Genomic DNA, 19,540 nt, shown 5'->3' with positions numbered 1-19,540 from the left:
TCACCCTTCAAACTATTGGGAGGAGTTAATAGAGCCAACTGAGCCAGTGGACCCACCTAGAGATGTTGCATAGACTAGGAAGAGGCCAACATGGCTTCGTGTAACTTTGCAAGATGTAGAGAGGCATACTATTTCCCGTGGTACTTTCAGGGAGAGTAGATGACCACAAAGGTTCTTGAGTTATATGGCATTGATGAGCCACATCATTGAATTCGAGCCTTCTAGTTATGAGGAAGAAATAGGCCAACGGGTTTGAAGGATGCCATGATGGAAGAGTATCAATCCATCATGAAGAATGATTTGTGGGAGATAGTTCCGAGACTTGAAGGGGAGTTTATAGTGACTTCCAAGTGGATCTATAAGATCAAGCATGCTACAGATGGCAACATTGAGAAGTACAAAGTGAGCTTTATGTCGAGAGGGTTCTCCCAGAAAGAGGGATTGGACAATGATGAGACTTTTGCTCCACATTATTGATTTCAAGCCTTCTAGTTATGAGGAAGCAATATGCCAACAGGTTTGGAAGGATGCCATGATGGAAGAACATTAGTCCATCATGAAGAATGATGTGTGGGAGATAGTTCTGAGACTTGAAGGGGAGTTGTAGTTACTTCCAAGTGGATCTATAAGATCAAGCATGCAACAAATGGCAACATTGAGAAGTACAAAGTGAGGTTTGTGTCGGGAGGGTTCTCCCAAAAAGAGGGAGTGGACAATGATGAGACTTTTGCTCCAGTTGCTAGGTACACTTCTATCAGAAGTATTGTTTCTCTTGCTTCTGTTATGAGTTGGAAGATACATCAGATGGGTGTAAAGGCCACATTCCTCAATGGTGTTGAAGAGGAAGTGTACATAGAACAACCTCCAGGATTTGAGGTACATGGGAAGGAGTCCCATGTTTGTAGACTGAAGAAGGCTTTGTACGAACTCAAGCAGGCACCAAGGGCATGGTATTCCCAAATTAAAGGATACCTGATGAGTTTGGGCTTCACTAAGAGTGATGCGGATCTTGACCTTTATATCATGGTTGTTTATGGTGATCCTTTAATCTTGGTGCTATATGTTGATGATTTGTTCCTTAATGGTAGAGAGAGTCCTATTGTAGGGTGCAAGAGGGAGTTGGTCTCAGAGTTTGAGATGAAGGATCTTGGCTTGATGCATTATTTCTTAGGATTGGAGGTGTGACAGAGACCCGATGAGATCTTTCTCGGACAAAGGAAGTACATCGTTAAGATCTTAAGGAGATTCAACATATGGATTACAAGTCCATGGCTACACTGATGGTGAAAATTTGAAAAAGTTGAGTGTTTCCGCTTCAAATTTAGATTTGGTGGATCCCCTATGTACAAGCAGTTGATTGGATCCTTGATGTATCTGGTTAACACTAGTTCAAATATTTACTTTGTAGTGAACACTCTGATCTGGTATATGGTTGAGCCAAGGCATGTACATTGGGTTGCAACAAGGCATGTGTTGAGGTATTTGCGAGGTACAATTGGATATTGTTTGAGATATGTCTTCAATGGTGAGGTGAGGTTGCAGGGATACAATGATTCAGATTGGGTTGGGAGTGCAAAGGATAGAAAGAGCACCTCGAGGCGCTACTTTGGCTTGGGATTAGCTATGATATCTTGGTTTAGCAGGAAGCATACTTTTGTTGCACCCAATACAATAGAGGTAGAGTATATCCTAGCTAGTGCCGCAAGTTCAGAAGTATTGTGGCTTCAGAAGCTACTTGCAAGGCTATTTGATCAGGAGCTAGAGATGCCCTAGATACATTGTGATAACCAAAGTTGTGTTAAGCTTTCAGAGAATCCAATATTTCATGACAGGTCGAAGTACACTAAGATCAAATATCACTTGATTTGAGGCATGGTGCAGAGGGGAGTAGTGAAGCTCCAATATATATCCACAGACGAGCATATTGCAGACATTTTCACCAAGCCTCTGTCTAGAGTGAAGTTTGTATACTTGAAAGACAAGCTTGGCGTCATGCAGAATGTCTCGCTCGCTAAGAGGGAGTGTTGATGTCTTTGCAACGTCAAGCAAACATTCTCTCACGGGGTGATGCTGATTTGACTAGTGGGGGAATGATACATTGACCCATGGGGCCATGCTGATTTGGCTAGGGGTGAATGGCCCAGAGGCAGACATCCTCCCATGGGGTCATGCTGATTTGACTAGGGAGAATGATACATTCACCCATGGGGCCATGCTGATTTGGTTAGGGGTGAATGGCCCATGGTATCACATTGTTCTCTAGGATGGAGTGATTTATTTTTTATAGAGTGGGTTTGAATTGTTTATTGATTGGAGTTTTTCACCCAATAGTGCATTGAACAATTCTAGTTTAATATTGAGTTGTCATGTAGGCTCCACAAGTGAGGGGGTGAAGAGCCACCTCTATGGGTATCCACTCAACATTAGAGCTCAATAAAAGAGAATGTGAGAAGCAAATGATCAACATAGCAAGCTCAATTGACCTTTTCTAGTGGAGGAGAAATTCAATTGAGAAGTCTATTAGAGATCATCTTTATCATTTCTATCTCTCTGTTGTTCTGGTTGCATGTGTGGAGAAGGACGAGTTTGACCAGGCCATATTGACTAAAGTTGATATAACTGACTTTGACCAAGTTGACCGAGCCGTTTCCCTGATTTTTGGAGGTCGCACGTGTGGATTTGACTGCAGTTTGACTAGCTGTAGATTGTTGACTGCAAATTGTAGTTGACCCAAGCGAGTTGACTATAGAGTTGACAATTTGACTAGGATTGACCTTTGATTATTTTTGGTTGGTTTGACTAACATTGACTTGCTAAAGTTTGACCAGGTTTGACTCGTATTTGACTTGTAAAGTTGGCTTAGATTTCTAGACAACTTTTTGATTTGTAAACCTTGTTGAAAGGCAATTTCTCCTTAAGAAAAGATTGCTAGGTTTTCTCCCAAGGTTGGGTTTCCTAGGATAAAATTTTTGTGTCTACTGTGCATGGATGTCTTTCTATGATCTTTATTGTTTCCATTGTATTTACAGTTGAAATTTTCTGTTTAATTATTTAATGATATCACTAGCATTAGAAATACTGTTTGAAAATCATTAAGAAGTAATTATTAGGCAGAAAATTGTATTCTACTGCACTTGCCATAGAATTTCAACACCTAATATTAAGAAAGTCAATAACATCATTTTAAGCTATGGAAACACCTCTTCATGCTATAACAACTAATAGTAAGAGTTTGCAGTGGGGTAAGAATAAACAAAAAACATTTGAAGAATTGAAGGAAAAAACTAGCAAGCTCCAAACCTCACATTACCTAACTTGAAGTCATTTGAAGCAGAATTCGATGCCAGTGTTGTGGGTGCAGTGTTAGTGCAAGGGGGAGACCGATCTATATCATCTGGAGCTATTCCCATGGAGTAGTACTAAACTATGCTACATATGACAAGGAACTTTATGGTTTGGTGCAGGCAAAGAAGAAGTGGAAGCTGTTTTTATTGGGTAAGGAGACTATCATCCATGCTGATCAGGAACCTCTATGATACTTGTAGACTCAAAATAACCTTCAACAAGCAAAGGGGTTTTAAATGGATGGGATTTCTGCAATAGTTTCATGTAATGATTAAATAAAAGGAAATGTATTGCCAATGAGTTGGTCAATGGTTGATTTGTTAATAAGATTATTAGCATAAAAAATCACAAGGATATCAAGGGTGTGTTAATGGTTGCAGGGTCAATAGGACCAAGTAGACTTTGAATACCATCTTCAAAATGGGGAAGCTTTGTTTACCAAAGGAAGAAAGAGTATAGTTGATAAGGGAGGCCTATACCTACAAGGTTGCTAGGCATTTTGGTGTCGAGAAGACCATGGCTAACTTATTGATGTATGTTTATTAGCACAAGATGCAGGAAGAGGTAGATAGGATTTTAAGAAGTTGTATATTATGTTATACCAACAAACCTAGAAACAAGAAACAAGGACTATATAGTCCATTACCAATTCTTACAATGCCATGGGAAAATAGACCTGTAGATTTATTGGGGTATTGCCAAGGACAAGAAGAGGGCATGATAGCTAGGTTTTTAAGAGGTTGTATATTATGTTATACTATCAAGCCTAGAGACAAGAAACAAGGACTATATAGTCCACTTCTAGTTTGTAGAAGGCCATGGGAAAGTATACCCACAAATTTGTTTGGGTATTGTCAAGGACAAGAAGAGGGCATGGCCAACTATTTGTGGTAGTCGATAGGTTTGATAAGATGTGTTTTGATGACTTGTAAGAAGATTGTCAAAGGACATGAAGCTGCAAGTTAGTTCTTGGAAAAGGGTTTGGGTGGACTTTGGAGTTCTCAGGTCTTTAGATTTTTGATAGAGATACAGGATTTCTCAGTACATATTTTGAGAAATGGTACCGAGGAGGTATTTCCTAGTGCTTTGAGCTTAGCTTTAGAGAAGTGGTAAAGTGAGCGCCTTGAAGAAAAAGTGACTTTATGAGTTTATTAAAGTCATGTGACTTTTTATTGGTTACTTTATGAGATTATGAAAGTACATTGTACTTTTTATCATTAAAGTGACTTTATGAGAAAAGTTACTTTATGTGTCATAAAATACATGGTACACTTTCAAAGTTTCATTTTATTCAAGTGATTAGGAGGGCTAATTAATGAAAAGGGGGACTTGAGGGGGTCAATGTGAGATTAGATCTCCACCCTTGATCAAGAGAGGCTAAGATCTAATCTCAGCCCTTGATCTTAGGGATAGGTCTTTCTCTTCATTATGAGAACAAAAAGGGGGAAAAGGCACTTTGAGAGATTCATTCTTCATGTGTGAGATTGGAGAAGAGAAGGAGCAAAGGAGGTTGAGAAGACAAAGGACAATAGGAGAAAGGAGTACAACAGGTACAACAACAAGGAAATCAACACACATTCTAATGACTGGAGGCACAAATTTCAAGACATATCTTGGTAATTTGCCTGAGCACTAGTGCGATTTTCGAGGCAAGATGTGTCGAAAATCAAGGAGTTATTGGGGCCAAAATTCAAGGCACTGTCAGTCATTAACTGTTGTTTGAAACAACACACATTTCAAGGGTGTTAAGAACTGTTTTCAAGGAGTCTAACAAGCAATTAATGTTGGCTATCAAAGTTGTAGTAGTGCAAAAATTGACGAAGAGGGCATGAGTTTTGAGCAGTCAATCACAAGTTTCAAGGAATTGACAGAGTTGAGTCAGCACGAATTTTTGGGCAAGTTTGGCACAAAAAATTAGAACTATTAGCACATAAATCGAGGGGTTGCTTGACACAAACTTCTAGGAGTAGTCTGCATTGAGAGGGAGTGGATAGTTCGTTATGCCCCACAATAGAATGGGGTTGCAGAAAAGAAGAACACGACCATAGTTGGGGTAGCGAGAACCATGCTCCATGATTAGAGGCTACCATTCTTTCTATGGGCTGAGGCTTGTAGCATTGCAATGTATCTGTAGAACATGAGCTCACACAGAGTGTTGGGGAGCAAGATTCCTAAGGAGGCTTTTCTGGGGAAGAAGATTGAGATTGGGCACCTTAGAATTTTTGTGTGCCTAACCTATTCACATGTCCCTGAGGAGAAGAGGACGAAGCTAGAACCCACAATGGAGAAGGGTATTTTGTGGTGTATAGTGAGGCCTCCAAGGCCTATCACATATACATTCATGTCAAGAGGAAGGTTGTTTTGAGGCGGGATGTGAGATTTGAGGAGAGAGCCTTGAGGAGGTCAAGAAACATGGATTAGCTAGAACAACAAACTTCTTTCCAGGGGAGTCCACTATAAAGTATGGGACCATTAGGTACAGGTTAACAAGGGTCTGGAGGATCATGAGCTCCAGGGGTGACAGGTCCATAGGTCACTGGGTCACGGGGCACATGTTCCCATAGTACAGGTTCACCGTAGACCACAGGGGCATCATCATCAGGGGTACTGATTACAGAGGAGGATATACCCATCCCAATATAGTTGGATACTTCAGGGAAGAGGAAGCCTAAATGGCTTCATGATACCTTACAGGAAGCTCCAGATGCAGTGGCAAAGCCTAAGTGGTAAGTTAGGGAGAGCAGACCACTAGAGTGGTTTGATGGCTATTATGGTGAGTAACATTGTGGAGACGGAGCTATCTAGCTACAAGGAAGTTGCAGGTTATAGTAGGTTTGGAGGGTTGCCATGGTGGAAGAGTATGCTTCCATCATGAAGAACGATTTGTGGGAGATTGTGCCTAGGCCTGAGGGCAAATCAATGGTGACTTCAAGATGTCTCTATAAGATCAATTATACTGCAGATGGCAGCATCAAGAAGTATAAAGCTTGTTTTGTGGTATGGGGGTTCTCATAGGTAGAGGGAGTTGACTATGATGAGACCTTCGCAACAATGGCTTGATACACTTTGATTAGAGTAATGATCTCTGTTGCAACATAGATGGGTTGGAAGATCCAATAGAGGGATGTGAGGACTGCTTTTCTCAATGGGATCATACAGGAGGAGGTATATATCAAGCAACCATAGGGCTTTGATGTGCATGGGAGAGATTCTCATGTATGCAAGTTGAAGAACGCTTTATATGGGCTGAAGTAGACATGAATTGTTTCCTACTTGTAGCAGATGGGTTTCGAGAAGAGTGATGCGGATCCAAACCTATATTACATTATGGTTGGCAAGGATCTGCTCATTCTCGTACTATATGTAGACAATCTGTTTATTACAAGAGAGGAGAGACTCATTGGGCACTGCAAGAGAGACCTTGCTTCAGAGTTCCAGATGACCGATATAGGACTGATGTACTATTTTCTGGGGTTGGAGTTTTGGCAGAAGGATGGGCATATCTTTTTGGGATAGGGCAAAGGTGCAACAAACATACTGAGGAGATTTCATATGGAGGGCTGTAGGTCCATGGCCATGCCTATGATTACCAACTGGAAGAAGCTGCTATTTGTTTTGCAGTCAATATATTGAGTCAGTTCATGGTGGAGCCCAAGAGGGTGCATTGGGTGGCTGTGAAACATGTGTTGTGGAACCTACAGGGCACGGTGGATTATGGACTGGATTATATCTAGGGGGATGGGGTCAGGTTGATTGTCTACATAGACTCAGATTGGGTAGGTAGTGCTAGTGACAGGTAGAGTACATCAAGGTGCTATTTCATGTTGGTTTCAACGGTAGTGTCATTGTTCAGCATGAAGCAAAGATTGGAGGCACTGAGTATCATAGAGGCGGAGTGTATGGTAGCTAGTCAGGCCAATTGTGAGGTTATTTGGCTTTGCAGGATGTTGTATGGATTATTTGATCAGCAGCTAAGACCAACAGTGATATACTACGATAATCAAAGTTGTATTAAATCACAGAGAATGCAGTATTTCTTGACAGATCAAAGCATATTGAGATTATATGCCAATTCATCCGGGATTATGTTAAGAGAGAGCAGTGAAGCTAGAGTACACAACCACTGATGAGCAGGTTGCAGACATTCTCACCAAGTCCTCGCCAAGCGGCAAGCACGTCTACTTCAGGAACAAGATGGGAGTGGTGAGAAACACTTTCCTTGGTAAGAGGGAGTGTTGAGAAATGGTACCAAGGAGGTGTTTCCCAGTGCTTTGTGCCTAGCCTAGGAAAAGTGGTAAAGTGAACCCCTTGAAGAAAAAGTGATTTTATGAGTTTAATAAGTCATGCGACATTTTATTGGTTACTTTATGAGATTATGAAAGTATATTGTACTTGTTATCGTTAAAGTGACTATGAGATAATTTATTTTGTGACATAAAGAACATGGTACACTTTCACGTTATTAAAGTGACTAGGGGGGTCGATTAATGAAAAGGGGGACTTGGGCTGGTCAATGTGAGATTAGATCTCCACCCTTGATCAAGAGAGGCTAAGATCTTGATCTTCGAGTTGGTCTTTCTTTTCATTATGAGAACAAAAACAGGGAAAAGGCACTTTGAGAGATTCATTCTTCATGTATGAGATTGGAGAAGAGAAGGGAGCAAAGGAGGCTGAGAGGACAAGGTACAGCAGGTACAGCAGCAAGGAAATCTGCACACATTCCAAGGACAAGAGGCACTAATTCCGAGACATATTCCTGGTAATTTGCCTGAGCACCAGCATGCTGTTTGAGGTAGGCTGGGCCGAAAATCAAGGAGCTGCCTGGGCTGAAAATAGAGGAGCTGCCTGGACTGAAATTCAATGCACCGACAGTCATTAATTGCTGTCTAAAACAGCTGCATTTCAAGGGTGTCAAGCATTGTTTTTGAGGAGTCTGACAGGCAATTAATGCTGGCTGTCAGAGCTGCTGTGGCAGTGGAGAAATCGAGGTGGAGGGCACAAGTTCTGAGCAGTCAGGCACAGTTTTCAAGGAACTGACAGAGCTGAGGAGGCACAAATTTCTGGGCAAGTTTGGTACGGGAAATGAGAACTGTCGGCACATTTCCCAAGGAATTGTGAGCATGAGATTTGGGAGATAAGTTGACTGTATGTTGTATTTAATAGCTGTAATAATTTCTGTCTGAAATAATAAATCTCTCTCTCTCTCATTGGTTTTAACTTTTCCCTTCTGGGTTTTTCTAGGGTCAGTGTACCAAAAAATCACCTGTGTAAAATTTGTGTGACATTTGCGTTTATTTTCAGCAAAGGTGAAAGAGTAGAGTAGGTTCATGTGTTTCATGTTTTCGGAAAATATTCATGTTATGACAACAGCATAAAAATATGTTGGTTTGGGCATTAAACTGATGTGATTTCCTAAAACTTGAAACCGGGTTTGGGCAATTTCTACAAAAAAATGGATACTAGATCCAAGAGATCCATTACCTTCAGCCTGCACACTAATGGGTTGGTGGAGGTAATGAATATGACTCCAGTTCAGCATTTGAGAGGTGAGGCAGGTGACAATCAAAAACATCCAAGGACCTGACAAATATTCCAACTCTCAGAAAAAGTACAAAGCCAAGAACTATCAGCAGAAAGTTGAAAAGACTTTCAAAGTGCGAGACAGGTTGTTTTCACCTTAACAAGGAAAGCTTACAGGGACCAGCAAATAAAACTAAGGCCTTTAGATATGTATTCATTGAAGTGTTGGAGAAAGTAGGCAATGACACTTGCAGACTCAGTCTTCCACTTTATATTGACATGCTGTTTCATGCTGTCTCAGCTATGTACTGCACTGTTACAGATCTATTCTGCATGGCTACAGATCTGTTATGCCCTGTGATGGGTATGCTTTGTGCTGTTTCACGTCTGTTCTCCATGTTACAGGTCTGTTCTGCATCATTAGATGCTGGTTTGTGCTGTTTCATGTCTGTTCTCCGTGTTACAGTTCTGTTCTGCATCATTAGATGCTGTTTCAGGTCTGTTCTCCATGTTACAAGTCATTTCTGAATCATTACATGTTGTCTCGTGCTGTTTCTGGCCTTTGCGGACGGATTGTTCCTGTTCCAGATCTCTGTAGCTTGATTTCTTGCACACTATGCACTAATTTCAGGATCTGTTACAGGTCTGCGGCTGCTCGTTGTATCACCACTCTCACACAGTGCAGATCTTGTTGGGTTTTCTCTGCCTTTGTGTGTGTCTCCCCAAAGTCTCTGCTTGAATCCATTTCTGCCAATCACAGTGTTGCACGGGGACGCGTCCCCCAGGGTCGGGTGCGCACACCCCACTCACCCGGGACGGGGGGACGTCTGGGGAAACGTTTCCCACGTCCCCCTTTTGGGGAGACGTGGGGAGACGCTAGGGGGGGCGTTTCCCCAGTGTGGGGGACGCGACTCCCCAAAAGGGGGACGCGACTCCCCAAATGGGGGACGCGACTCGCGACTCCCCAAATGGGGGACGCGACTCCCCAAATGGGGGACGCCCTCCCCAAAAGGGGGACGCTTGGGCGTCCCCCCTCAAAATGGGCTATGCGTCCCCCTTAAATTTTCTTGTAAACAATGATTTATGACAGGGGAAACCTAGTATTTGATCATATTGCCCTACTAATGCTATGCAATTCATGGTAATGTTAAATTCTTAAAGTAAAAGGATGAAAATGAAAGATAAAGGAGAATGATAAAAGTGACATTCTCCTTTATCTTTCATTTTCATCCTTTTACTTAAATTTTTAACATTACCATGAAATGACTCAGGATGTTTGAGAGTGGTTCCGACCTCTTTGGATTTCATATGCAGAAAGTAGAATTTTAGATCTCACTCAAAATCCAGCAGACTTAACAGTTTTTCAGGAATTCAGGATTCGATGGATTGCAATGTTTCCATTGCATTTTGTCATGTACAAGGGTATGGAATTAGTATTTAATCAAGAGCACCAAGCCCTCTGTGTACTTTAGAGTGACTTTTAGACTCATCACTCCACTGTTTTTGAGTTTAGTTATATCAAAATACTATTCCAGTCTTTAGATTTCAGTATCTATTATAGTCTATTTTGCTTAGTACTAATTAGATTCTAGAATGATGAATGATGAATTTTAATTTTAAATCAATTTAGAATCTAGAATGATGAATGATGAATTTAATTTTTAAATCAATGTAGATTCTAGAATGGTGAATAATGAATGATGAATATGTATTAAAGTATTTCATTATTGAATCTTGTGGTCTACGGATGAATCATTTATGTATTAGTAAGGATGATGAGTATGGATCAATGTATTTCATTACTTAATTCAATTATGTATGTATCATTGTATTTATGCTTTCATTATTGAATATGAATTTGAAATATATATATATATATATATATAAAAAATTATATACCCCGACGTCCCCCTGCCCCCCCTAAATTTCCCTAAAATTTGAGGGTACTCCCACACGTCCCCCTTGTGCGTCTCCCCGCACCCGCGTCTCCCCGTCCCAGAGTCTTGGTGGAACATTGGCCAATCATTCCCGTGGCTACAATCCCTTGGTGATATGCTAAAACAGTCCTTTGGTCATGCTTCTCCAACCTCCACATGTTGAGAATAAAGAAACCACGGTTCATTTTAAAACACTTCAATTGATACACACGACAAATGAGGATTGGAAATCTCTTCATTACAATCATTCATGTCTGTAACATGTATTGATTGATATCTGAGAGTCTAATGTCTCCTAGATGTCTACCTCTACTATGTCTCTCTGATACGACGTTGATAGTTGCATAGAACAATAGTAGAAAACAAATACAGCAGGGAATGAGAGAGATACATATGAATAGCATTAGCTTCATTTTTGAAAACACATCTTTCGTCTGAGTACATGAAGCGACTCTTTGAATTCCATAATTAGAGACTAATCAAAAGTCTAAGTTAAACTAAAGTCATGATAAGATGACTATATTCCAAGTTGTTCTTTTCAACTGAAGTAACTTAAGTACTCGATATGTCATATGAAGTTTTGTATGATGTAAGATGACAACACAAAAGAATGTGTTGGGTGCATCATCACTTGATTTTGGAAAAAGCCGACTTGTGACTTCATGTAGATGCAATATACACTGCTGGTTGTCAACATTATCCATGCCTTCTTATAGTGTCTTCGATAAACATTGGGTTACCACAATTTCTAGAGTATTCGCAATGCCACATTAAATGTACAGGGATGTTGCAAAATGTTCCACTTTTGAAAACTTCATACATTGAAAGCAAAAGGGCATAACACATTTCTAATATTATTCCTTCATTGATATATTTGGATGGAGCAGTAATGTGGACAACAAAGAAAGATACTATATAGATATTTTATAAGTGTAGAGATCAAAACAAATTATGGTGTCAGTTTGGAGTTGGACAGTTTCTATATTGCCTTCTCATAATTATTACTTCACTTCCTTTTGTGAATTTTTTTGGTTCTGTACAAATTTAATATTCTCATGAAGTTACACAACAGTTGGAGCCCATCTAATAAATAGATTTGTATATCACTTGCAGCACAAGTAACTTATGTCATTTATTTTTATGAGTTACCCAAGTCTTTATGTTTGGAATAGTTGTTATTTTTAGATGGATTGTTCCTACCTTGTGTGTTTGATTGCTTGTGCTTTGTCTTGTAAAGGGTTTGGCAGCTGCTGATAGGGACCTGTTTGTCCAGGTCTTTCTGTGAGTTTCGTCCAGTATTAAAATGGTAATGGGTGTCTTGGCCCTTTTTTTATTGTTGTCTTAATCAGACTGTCCTGATCATAGTTCCAGAGGGATTGTGTTGTACATTCCTTGTCCTTTCTAGTTTTGCCTTTTCTATCTTGAGCTGTGCTTGCTCTTGTTGGATGCTTGGCCTTAATAAATTAAAAGCCATATGGATACTGATGCCATTATCCTTGTCACTCTATATTTATTTTTATGTAACCTTTCCAATAAAAGCCGAGTTTTCAAAAATCACCATGTGCAGAAGTGTTGCTTGCAGATTTAAATGCATCCGTGTCTATGCTGTGCCCAGAATCTTTTTTATCTCTATTTAATCAAGATTTTCAAATTAATAAGCATATATTAATATCTCCCTCCTTTGTGGGAGCATTTTGTATCATTGATGTCTGAGCAGCCCATAAAAAAGATGCCTTGCCAGGAGAGTTTTGCTGTCTTTACGTCTGCAGCATAGAGTACCCCTCAGTCTCCTATCCTTATTTTGACACATACTCTCTTAATCCCAAATATTCAAAGTGGTTTTTCCTATTTTTTGGTAACTTGGTACTTGGTTGAACTTATGAATTATCCTTTCATCCCTTCAGAAAGGTCCAAACAACATCAAGGATATTTGTGCTTTTTGACTTTAGATGGATACTGTCTTAGCTGATTTGTGGTCTGGCACTCAGTATTTCTATAGTTTATGACAGTTGTGGTTGTTTTTGTAGAGAACAGATGTATTCAGTTTGTTTGTGGTCAATGTTAGCACCGGTTATCATTTTGACTGGTTCTTTCTGGCTCCTAATATGTACGCTACGTATAAAAATGGGAAGAAAGTGGCTAAGAGTTTTTAAGTCTGTATGTAGCAAGGTGGATGCTAGCCATTTTTTGGATATTCAATGTGCAGTTCATAATAATTGAAATCGCAGAAATCCTAAAATTCATACCAGTGAGTCTTGTCTTTTCGGTATGCATTGGATTTTCATGCATGCAACTGAGGGTTAAATATACTTTTAGTTAAACTGAATTCCCAGCACTTGACCACAAATGCTTAAGGCATATGTTCGCAAAAATCCTAAAATTCATATCAATGAGTCTTTGTCTTTTGGGTATGCATTGGACTTTCATGCATGCAACTGAAGATTAAGCTCCTGCTACTGCCGGAAGTATACTCTTGGTTAAACTGAATTCCCAGCACTTGACCACAGATGCTTGAGGCATATGGAAAAATAATTTTTGTTTTATTTTATGTGCAGTATACCCTTTTTATTCTAAAGGTGTTAAAGATTATCTAATATATACTTCCAGTTTATTATGCACCGGTTCTATTTTTTTTTTGTTCTTAGATTCGTATTAAAATATCTTTAAGATGCACTTATCCAGAGAAGAACCTTCTTTCTTAATCATGGAATATTTGGATTATATAAAGTTTTAACACAGTTTGAAAAATAGTCTGATTAAAACCCCATGAGTGGCCTTTAGCAGTGGTCTTGTATGAAATGATGAAGCTGAGTCAGAGATGAGATTTTTTGTATAGTGTTCAACATTTATATTACACATCTTAAAAATCACTTATCATTGAACTCCAGGCAGATAATGCAGCAGATAATGCAATTGGAGTTGTCAAGCTGTCAAATATCAGCGGCAAAAAGCGGAAGCTGCTGCCTGCTGTCTCAGATGATGAGGAAGATGACAGTGATAACAGTAGTGATGACGATGATGAAGATGATGATTTAGGATTTGAGTCAAAGAAACCTACCTTACAGGTAGACTTGCATCCAACTTTTGTTTATGCATGTCCTCTGTTAATAGCAAATTTTTCATGCTCATTTATCTCATCAGCCTGAAACTGTAACTGGCAGCTGTTTTGCCTGTAGTAATGCTGTTTGAACTAGATATATTCCATAATACTGATTTCTAGTTACAATGCAGGTGCGTATGGTGGCTCATCAAGGTTGTGTAAATCGCATACGCTCAATGCAACAGCAGCCGTCTATTGTTGCAACATGGGCTGATAATGGCTATGTGCAGGTAAGCTTGATTTTATAAACAAATGCATGTGGTGTGTGTTATGAACCTGAGTTTGTAATATAGTCTGATCTTACTGAAATAACAGAATAAATTCCTCTTGGTCTAGAAGAAATAAATTCAGCAATTTCAGTGCAGCATATTTTAGATATAGCAACTGTAAAATTCAGCAGATTAGAAGGATTCACAGCCAGTATATAGTCTGGAACTACATTACAGAAAATCTGCAAATCCAGAGTTTGAAAGGAAGTTATAAACTTAAGACAGAGTAGGAATGTGGTGCATCAACAACCAGATGCACTCTTGAGAAGGACACCAACTCAGGGCCTGAAATATGCAAGGCAGTACAGGCACTGCTCTTGGCCTAACCTAGTCTCTTAAGCAATGCCTACGAGAATACAACTCTATATACCCTCGTTCTGATTGCACAAGCCCACAAAGAGTCAGAAGATACATTAAATCACCAATATGAAAGCCATGGCTGACTCTAAACAAGAGGGTCATAAACACATAATTGTCAACAAAGCTTATCCATAAAAATATATAACATATTTTTCGCTGAGGGGTAGTTCACCATAGTTAGGTTAGGTGGCTCCTAATTTTAACAAAGCTACCATAGTTAGGTTAGGTGGCTCCTAATTTTAACAAAGCTATCCTGTTCTAAGGCTAAGATCTATGACTAGCCCATCAAACACAAGTGACAAAAACTGGGCCTGTAGATTTAATTTCTTCCAGATATGATTCATATCTTAACTAAAAGATATGGCTCTTATGAAAGGGCACTCTGCCTAGTATTTATACAGGGCCCGTCATTGTACAATCACCATATCAATTCATTCATACGTTATTCAATATATTTTTACTTATCAAGTCTTGTGGATTATTTAGCTGTGAGCTAAGTTTGACTAACATTTGGTATTAGAGGCTCGTTCTCCAATCTTGGCCTTTGGCCATTGACCCTTGGGCAAAATTTCATTTTTGTAGCCACACAGTTTTCTGGAGTTCCTCCATTTTGCAGGTCTTGTTGATGCTTAGGCCCTTGAAGATAATTATTTAAAAAAATGAAAAAGAAGAGAAGAGAGTAGCGATATATTATTAAAAAAAATTGAAGTTCAATTAAAAAAAACAATATACCCACACACACACACACAATGGTCTTGTTGATGCTTAGGCCCTTGGTCATTGAAGATAATAATTTAGAAAAAATAAAAAGAAAAAAAGAGGGTAGCGATGTATTATTAAAGAGAAATCAAAGTTCAATTAAAAAAACAGAAAAAATGATATATATATATATATATACACATATACATATAGCGACGATAGTACCAGTAGGCAGCAGCGATTGTGGCAAAGTCCGGCGGTGGAGGCAGCAAATATGGTGGCTTGTCGCTGTCAAGGCAGTTGCGTCTGCCTTCCTTTCTAATTAAGGCAGTTGCGGCTTCCTTCCTTCTATATAGGGAAAAAATAGAAAAATTAATTTAAAAAAAATCAAAATTAAAAAGGAAGGCAGCCGCTATATTCAAATCAAAGTGGCTGTCCTTAATAAAGAGAGCAATTATAGATCATATAAAGCAAAGTATGAGGTCAAATGTGGGTGTTGCACAATTGAGAAAATCTTACTCTTATCAAACTTCAAGAAGCCTTCCTTGTTTTTTTGGCGAAAACATGATGCTAAATTGCATAATATGTTAAGGAGGCATCTTATGCAACAAGGGTGCCTTAGACAATGTGCAAGGTTAACGTTTGTATCTTTCCTTGAGTTTGGCATGCCATCATGTACCCTTTTTGTATGTTCAATTCTCTATACTACAACTGTCCCATACCAGATACTTGTGCCACATGCACCATTTAATACTTGTACCACCTACAGCACAAAACACTTGTTCCAAATAGGCCAAACACTTGTCTCATGTGCACTACATAAACCAAACACTTGTGTAAATGCACCACATAGACCAAACACTTGTGCCATGTGCAACATATAAACCAAATGCTTGTGCTACATAGATTATTTTACATGCATGGGAGTATTTAGCCCTACCCATAAAGCACTAGGTTGGTGTAAGTAAGAAGGTGACGAGTCGTCTCACTCATGCTCGACTTGTACAGGCAATCCTAAACCACCTAATGAATTTCATGCATAATATAATTGGGCCTCAACGAGCTGATGACTTTCATGCATAATACCATTGGACATCAACAAAAGGATCTAGTATGCAAATTGAAGGGTCAGAAGGTGGGGCATTACAAATTTGGTGGAAAAAAAAGTATTAACTAGATGGGAAATAGAACCAGAGCATAAGAAACTTCCTGGATAAAAAGGACAAAAAGAGAGTTGAAATGACAAATAGTGCTACAAAATTGCATCGTGATTTCGAGAGAGAGAATAAGGTCAACAAGGATGGTGAAGATTCTATGCCTCAGTTATGATATCAATACACAATAAAGCATGATAAACCTTCATACAAACAATGTACTAAGTAACCCAAATATATCGAACTGCACTAACATAAGCCAATGTGTACAATAATGACTGTTCAACTTTTCAATTTACTAATTTTCAGTGATTGCCCAGGCCCTCGCACTGACAGGTCAATATATACAATTGACCTCTTATATGCCCCATTAGGGTAGCAACATAGTACCCACCTTCGAAAATCTTTGTTCTCCAAGCTTTGTAATTAAGGGATTTACATATGATGAAACCAAATCAGAAGATTTCTTAAAATTTTTACTCTTGCTGCCATTGTTGATTATCTATACATCCATGATTCTTATCAGTATCAATCGTTGTTTGTCTTTATGTCAGTATTTTTGCCATATTAGTCCACTAATTGTTGTAACTTAACCAATTTGTTGTAGTTGGTCTTTGATAATATCATGCTATTTAACAGTTTTTGATGCCACATTCCATGAATGTATTTGGCCTTTCCCTTTGCTTCTTTCTTTAAGTATCTTGTTTTTTTCCCCTTGTAATGAGGATGTTGATAGGGTTCTACGTTTGATTGTTTGACTTCATTTTCTGGCACCCTAATCATCAATATTCTTTTTCAGTACAATGATACTCTGTAGCCTCTGACACTCTGTGTTTTTCTTAATGCTTCCTGTTGAGATAATACCATCATATTTGACATTTATGTTCTCAACATGGAGCTCAACTTTTGAAAGTCTTTTCTGGTGACCTTTTATCTTCACTTCCTTCTCATTCGAAGCTACACTATGATACTGATCATTGATTTCTTCGTCATTATTCAATTCTTGTTTGCATTTCTGATTTGACATCTTCAGTACTTAATTCTTCAATCTTCTTGCAAATTTCCATTTCAAGTCTTTTAGTTATCTCAAATTCTGTGTCCTGTAGGTATTTTTTTCACATTTATAACATTATTAAGAAGGGCTAATTATCACTTATGTTATAACTAACTTCCTATCTTCAAATTAAGGTGTGGAGAGGCAAATCTATAATTCATGTCACTTATTTAAGTTAAATGAAAATGTCTTTTCTTCGTGGTGTATTAGTAACATATTCTGTTCTAATTGAGTTTGTGTTAGTAACATATACTGTTTAATTGAGTTTGTATTAGTAACATATTCTGTTCTAATTGAGTTTTGTATTAGTAACATATTCTGTTTAGTTGAGTTTGTATCAGTAACATATTCTGTTCTAATTGAGTTTGTATCAGTAACATATTCTGTTCTAACTGAGTTTTTTTTAATTTGCTGCTCAAGCAGATCTGGGATTTTAATACACATTTGAGCTCTTTGGCAACATCCGATCCCAGAGTAAGCACAGCATTGAGTGCTGCTATTCATCAGGCTCCCCTACAGATTTTCGGTGGACACAAAGATGAGGGTTATGCAATAGACTGGAGTCCCGTGACACCTGCAAGGCTTCTTTCTGGTATGTGATGTTCTGAATATTCTATCAGTTTCCATGAAATACAACATAATTATTATTGCTTCTATTTCAACAAAAATAAATTAGATTCTTTTTAAACTTCTTGACAGGTGATTGCAAGGGCTGCATACATCTTTGGGAACCTACATCTGGTGGAAAATGGACTGTAGACAAAAGTCCTTTCAAGGGCCACACAGATAGTGTTGAGGATCTGCAGGTGTTAGATCTGTGAATTGGTTGTCAATTTGATAACAAAACAATTCATTGCTGATATTTATTGTTTTGGCCCACTATCGCATTCCAATGCTCTTGTCTTGTGAGCCATAGAGTATGCCACTTGCATGGAAAAGTAGTCTGTTTCTATATTAACATGTTTTCTGTCTCTTTTATCAGTGGAGTCCAACAGAAGCCAATGTTTTTGCTTCATGTTCTGTTGATAGAAAGATAGCTATATGGGATGCCCGAATTCGGGAACAACCAGCACTCTCAATAAAGGCACATGATGCAGATGTCAATGTTATATCATGGAACCGGTACTGCTTACACTAAATTATTTCGACCATGCAGTTAATATATCACATGTTTATTTTTGTCAATGGACATGACTTGATTACCTTGGATTCCTTGCAACAGCCTGGCAAGTTGCATGATATCCTCTGGAAGTGATGACGGAAGCTTCTCCATTTGGGATCTTAGATCATTCAAGGTTTTGACTTCCCGTTATACTATTATTTGCATTTCGCAGCCAATTATGCATTCTTACTGCTGTTAGTATTTTGATATTGGACAGAAGATGCACTGGATGTCTTTACTGTTTAGCCAAAAGATGACTCGTAGATCTTTTATAGGGAAGATTGAGAATTCCATATATCGTCATGTAGAGTAAATATGCGATGAATACTGGCAAAATTGTACATTGAATTTAATTAGTTTGAGGGATGGTTTGATTCTAGTGCAAAATTTTTAGGTACTCCCCCTTTATTTTAGACAAGTGAAACTTTTAACATGGTTTTAGACCTATAGTATCCTATAATACTTTCTTGGTATTCTCACTGGAGATTTGAATGTGGATATAATCCACAACGGACTCATTCTTTCTATCAAAAGTTATCAATCAAATATAAAATTTGTACATACACAAATGCAGAATACTTGCAGAGGGAGAGGAGTGGAGATTTTATGGTTGTGGAAGCTATTCCAAGACTCCACAAGATAGATTTATCTGACTGATTTTTACACTTGCATCGACACAACACGTCTTATAGAAGAGGAGTGAAAGGTGGAGCAAGCAAGCGTACTCACCCTGCAACCAATCACCTATCGTGTTAGTAGGAGACATCACTCCCTTGTGTCTGCCCCAATTGGCATGAGTATCATGGCATGTTGGGACATATATGCTGCCATAGACCAACCCTCACAATCATTGTGGGATAACACACAAGGAGAGGAGATTTCACAGTTGTAGCAGCTGTTGAACACACTCACCAAATAATAGACTAATTTGGATAAACGT

General features: G+C 38.8%; 1 protein-coding gene across 1 annotated transcript in view; it reads left to right on the top strand.

The window, feature by feature from the left end:
* The window catches only part of LOC149185972 (protein HEAT STRESS TOLERANT DWD 1-like), an 83,278-nt gene that overhangs the window by 40,384 nt on the left and 23,354 nt on the right, over positions 1-19,540 (top strand). Inside the window, exons 5-10 of the mRNA XM_089410852.1 lie at positions 13,691-13,867; positions 14,034-14,132; positions 17,862-18,030; positions 18,138-18,244; positions 18,421-18,560; positions 18,661-18,733. Coding sequence (XP_089266978.1) covers positions 13,691-13,867; positions 14,034-14,132; positions 17,862-18,030; positions 18,138-18,244; positions 18,421-18,560; positions 18,661-18,733 — 765 coding nt within the window. The remainder of the gene's footprint in view (positions 1-13,690; positions 13,868-14,033; positions 14,133-17,861; positions 18,031-18,137; positions 18,245-18,420; positions 18,561-18,660; positions 18,734-19,540) is intronic.

Source organism: Pinus tabuliformis, chromosome 3_1, assembly GCF_031772625.1.
Source record: "Pinus tabuliformis cultivar Carrire ecotype Pingquan chromosome 3_1, CPIR1, whole genome shotgun sequence".
NCBI classification, from domain to species: Eukaryota; Viridiplantae; Streptophyta; class Pinopsida; order Pinales; family Pinaceae; genus Pinus; species Pinus tabuliformis.
The sequence above is the reverse complement of the archived record's forward strand: the minus strand, read 5'-3'. Positions and strand labels throughout refer to the sequence as shown.